This window comes from Alosa alosa, chromosome 7 (genome assembly GCF_017589495.1).
Source record: "Alosa alosa isolate M-15738 ecotype Scorff River chromosome 7, AALO_Geno_1.1, whole genome shotgun sequence".
In the NCBI taxonomy this organism is placed as follows: domain Eukaryota; kingdom Metazoa; phylum Chordata; class Actinopteri; order Clupeiformes; family Clupeidae; genus Alosa; species Alosa alosa.
In genome coordinates, this window is record NC_063195.1 from 20,240,381 (window position 1) to 20,245,190 (window position 4,810).

The window sequence follows — 4,810 nt, forward strand, 5'->3', positions numbered from 1 at the left end:
TTTTTTTTTTTTTTTTTTTTTCAATCAGAATGGGATCATAACGAGAATAAATTCACAATCTCAAAGCAAACCATTCATCATTTTGATACATATGTATATATTTTTTTTCACCAAATTCAGAACCCCATTTTTTTCTCTTTTTCCCCCGTCTTCTTTTCAGTAAAATACATGAGTACATGCAGATATATGTGGAAAATAATATTCACCTACCATCACCAAAAAAAAGGCACATGTATACAAGAAAATCAAAGATTTAAGGTATCCCATGGTATGTCCAACCCTCTCTTCATATCTATATTTTTCCTCCGCTTTAATTCCTTAATTAATTGTTTACATACAATCTGGCTGGAGACATATATATGGTCAATTGTCATTCGGCATCTGGTTTTCCAAATTTGTGCATTTACTAAGAAAATAATTTGTTTGTACAATTTCTTTTGTTTGTTTGACATATTTCCTTTAATTTCACCAAAAAATTTTGTCTTACTATCTAAATCTATCTGTACACCAATTGAGATCATTTTTGTCCATATTTCTTTTGATCTTCTACAACCTAATAATAAGTGTTCAAGAGTTTCTTCTTCACTACAGTTTCTCATAGGGCATTTTGTGGTGGTTACATAACAGCTCCACCTCACCACTGCTCTTCCGCTCATTTTTCAGTAGATACAAAGAATTCGTCCAAATAGTCTAATGCTAAGAGAGGGCAAGGCGTGTGTTTTATACCACACATTTATACCACACAGCCAATCAACGTGTAGTTTGTTGTGTGACATCATTTCAAAATCTATTTGGCGCGAATAACCAGAGACTTTCTAATGTGGAGACACAGCACTCAAAAAATACTCCATAGAAATGCATGGGGCTAGTTTGTCACGCCAATATGGCCGTTGTCTACACATATCCCATCCCTTCCTCGGCAAAACGTCGACATGTGAATACATTGAGCCAATCATGTGGTGTGATGTGAATACATTGAGCCAATCATATGGTGTGCTGTGAATACATTGAGCCAATCATATGGTGTGTTGTGAAGACATCGTGCCAATCATGTGTTGTGATCTCGCCTCTGGAGCAAGATTGGTGTCGTGAAGCCTTGCGCACGCACAGTTCGTCCCCCTCCCCCGCCTCCCGCCTCATTCATCCTATACAAATGATCTCCGAAATTTCCCAAAAAATCTAAATATTTTGGTCCTGGTGTCCATTATAATGGACATCCATAAAGTCAATATTATTTCAAAATGTAAATAACTTAACTTATTTCAAAATTAATCATATGATTCCTGACATTTTCATTAACAAGACCATATATTGCCATCATAATGAATGCTTAATAAGAAGACACTATTTGACTTCTCTCCTCCTTCCCTAAAATGTGCTTGTTTTGATGTCAACCATTTTTGAGAACAAGAAAGAGGAAGTTCCCAGCAACCCAGCCAATCACATGGTATATCATTAGAAAGCCCAGGATGTCCTCTTTACATTTTTTTCTGAATGCTTAAACACAACTGTGATTCTTATAGCGAAATTCCTAAAACTATTAATACTTATAGCAAAACCACTCACTGAGTTCGCAAAACTAAAAGCACAAAAACTGCTTTGCACACAGTTTGCAATTTTGTAACACACACTTTGCACAACTGTAGGCACAATTCACTGCACAGCACTCTACAGTTTACAACTGTAAACACAACTCATGCTTTACACTCAATTTCCAAATGATCAACACACTCCTAGCAAATCTATACACATGTATGGCTATTATTTTCACTATTTTGCCAACTCTCTGGCACACTTTCTCATGTGAAAACTGTTTTAGATAATTAGTACACTTTGCAATCAGCCTAAGCACTATAAATAGGCCATAGGTAATGTACAATGGGTACAATAGAGGGAGCAGGAAGAGTGAGAAGAGTATGAATTAGAGGAGGCTGAAAAATAGGATGTGGAGGTGAAGAAGTAGGAGGAGGAAGAGGAGGAAGAGGATGCAGTGAAGAAGTGAGAGGGAGAGAATGACAAGGACAAGGAGGTGAAGTTAGAGGAAGAGGACAAGAAGGAGCAAGAGGAGGATGGGGAGGGGAAGAGGAAGGGTAAGAAGAGGAATAAATAGCCCTTTTACAGGCAAAACATCAGTCTACATGTGGAGATATTGTCATGTCAGGCCTGGATACGGCATTCCAGAATATATTTTCCCTGGTGCCTTGGACTAGGACATTGCATGTGATGTAGACAATTTTTGAGAGAGACGACCCGATGTAGACTGATTTGTTTTGTCTCAGTGAAATGCTATTTTGTGTTTTGACTTGGAAAAACACACTTGTGTTTGTTTTGATGTGTGTAAATAAACACTAATACTTAAAGTTTGGATCCCTGTATGTTTACAGAACTATGACAAAAGTATGACCTCAAACTTACTGTGCCAACTTTGTGCACAGAGAAAGCAAAAGCCAGATGTGTTTTTTATTCATACCATCAGTGTGTTGTTGGCACATTATGTGCTTACTATTGTGATGGCTTGTGTTTACTGTTTGATACGAAAACATCATTTTTACGAAGGTGTGAAGAGTTACAGTTTTTTACAACTGTTTACACACGTTTTCAAAACTCTGTGTCTATTTTTCAAAACTCCACACTCAAAATCCACAATTGCTCACACAAAATGCAAAATGCCTCAAATCTCCTGCAAAATGACACACAACAATCAAAATGTCGCAAACACATCTTTAAACCAAACATTCGCCTCACATTACAACACTTTTTTCATAATATGACATTTTGGATACATCATGTACACACTGTTGCTCAAAACCTAAAGCTCTTCTGTCTTAGGCTTTCTATATGTATTTCCATACAAGAGTGAAAGTTACAGTATCAACAAAGAGAAGTTTAAATACACAGTAAAAATGCAAGCAATATTGACACCAAAAATAGTGATTTTTCCCAAAAAATGTGCTGTTGCGAATACAGTATTTTACAACTAACAAGAAAACAAGCAAAGCAGAATACAATGACCACCAGATGTACATGGAGTTTTGAAAACGCTGGAAGATGGAAATGACTGACTATACTATCAAATTGCTTTGCTTTTTCCAAAGACAAGTGTGTGTGTGTGTGTGTGGGGTAATGTACAGTATGTATTTATAGGCCTATAGACCATTTCAACTGCAGAAACAAACAATCCTAAGCGTTCCTAAGGCATTTCTGGAGGCACAGAAAAATTTATTGAGCTAATGGTACTGTAACATGGGGACAAACAAAAATAGAGTAAAAAGACAAATTTTACATAAAGTCAACTTTTTGTAGAACATTACTGTAAGATAAAGTCCGATTACTGTAATTTTCCTTTCAAAGTATCTGCATTGGTTCTGATTATTTCAACAGGAAATCCTCTAGGAGCAGATTGAAAGGGTCCATACCTATATAGAGAGTATATCTATTCATAGACCTATACTAAGGCAATGATTGGATGGTGTTAAGTAAAGTAAAGAGTGTTTACACATGTGAAAATAGAGAGTGAAGCACTGGTGATTTAGTGTGGCATTTTGATGGGTTTTGTTTGAAAAACGAAATCAAGTTAATTCCTGTTAGATTTTTGTGTGTTAGGTAGAAAATTGTGTGTGGCGTTTTGCAAAATGTGTTTTAGTCAATTGAAAACTGAGTCAAACACTGAGAATTAGTGTATGGTTTTTCAGATTCAGTGTGGGGTTATGATGTTTGGAAGACATGTTTAGAAAATTGTGTGACAAGCAAAGATTTAGTGTGTAAGCAGTTGAAAAAAACTGTAAGCAAGGTGTGTTAGCTTTTGCAAGAGAACTACAATGTTTTGCTGATTGGGTGAAAGGTTTTCCTATTTGTGTGTAAAGTTTTGCAAAAAAAAGCCATAGTTACAAAAAATGTGCTTAAGCAATCAGAAAAAAACTGTAAGAAATTGAGCAAGGTTTCAGGATTTGCGTTTTGCAATTGAGAAAAACTGCAATATGCTACGTCTTACAGAATTGAATCAACTGACAAGGTTATGGAAACAACCAAAAGCGCCAGAATTACATCTATGGTATAACACAATAGAACACGTATTACAAATGGAAAAGCTTACATTCATAGCCAGGAATGGCTTAGAAAAGTGGAACAAAATATATCCCAAACATCTAATAGACAAAATAACAAAGTATGTTGATGGCTTGATGTAGGATAATTGTGCTTCCACACAAAAACATCCATTACACACACATATATACGGCCTTTTTCTGTGTTTTCACTGTATGCAAAGTAAATATGTCGGTCCTACTTTGTTTCGTTGTGAGATGGGGTGAAGCTCAGATGTGGGCGTTTTTGGTGACGTATATTCTGCCCGCGCACACTCTATTCATAAAAATGGAGGGAGAGTGAAGGGGCAGTGCTTAGTAGTTTTCAACAAGGTCCTCTCTGTGGAAACTAGAACGATTTGCGAGCTATTGCCGTTACACATTCGTGCAGCTCTGAGTCTCAAGAAGATTTGAAGATGTCCGGCAGAGGCAAAGGAGGAAAGGGTCTTGGAAAAGGAGGCGCAAAGCGTCACCGCAAAGTTCTTCGTGATAACATCCAGGGAATTACCAAGCCTGCAATTAGGCGTCTGGCCCGCCGTGGTGGTGTGAAGCGTATCTCTGGTCTCATCTACGAGGAGACCCGTGGTGTGCTGAAGGTTTTCCTGGAGAACGTGATTCGTGATGCTGTCACCTACACCGAGCACGCCAAGAGAAAGACTGTGACTGCTATGGACGTCGTCTATGCTCTGAAACGCCAGGGCCGTACACTGTACGGTTTTGGTGGTTAA

General features: G+C 37.5%; 1 protein-coding gene across 1 annotated transcript; it reads left to right on the forward strand.

Moving 5' to 3' along the window:
• The first annotated feature begins 4,440 nt into the window (after positions 1-4,440).
• On the forward strand, positions 4,441-4,810 carry LOC125298175 (histone H4). The gene has a single exon (XM_048248892.1). The coding sequence runs from the start codon at positions 4,499-4,501 to the stop codon at positions 4,808-4,810; it is 312 nt and encodes a 103-aa protein (XP_048104849.1). The 5' UTR covers positions 4,441-4,498.

Excerpts from the sequence above, each read along its gene's own strand:
- LOC125298175 (XM_048248892.1), top strand. The coding sequence starts at position 4,499 with ATGTCCGGCAGAGGCAAAGGAGGAAAGGGTCTTGGAAAAGGAGGCGCA.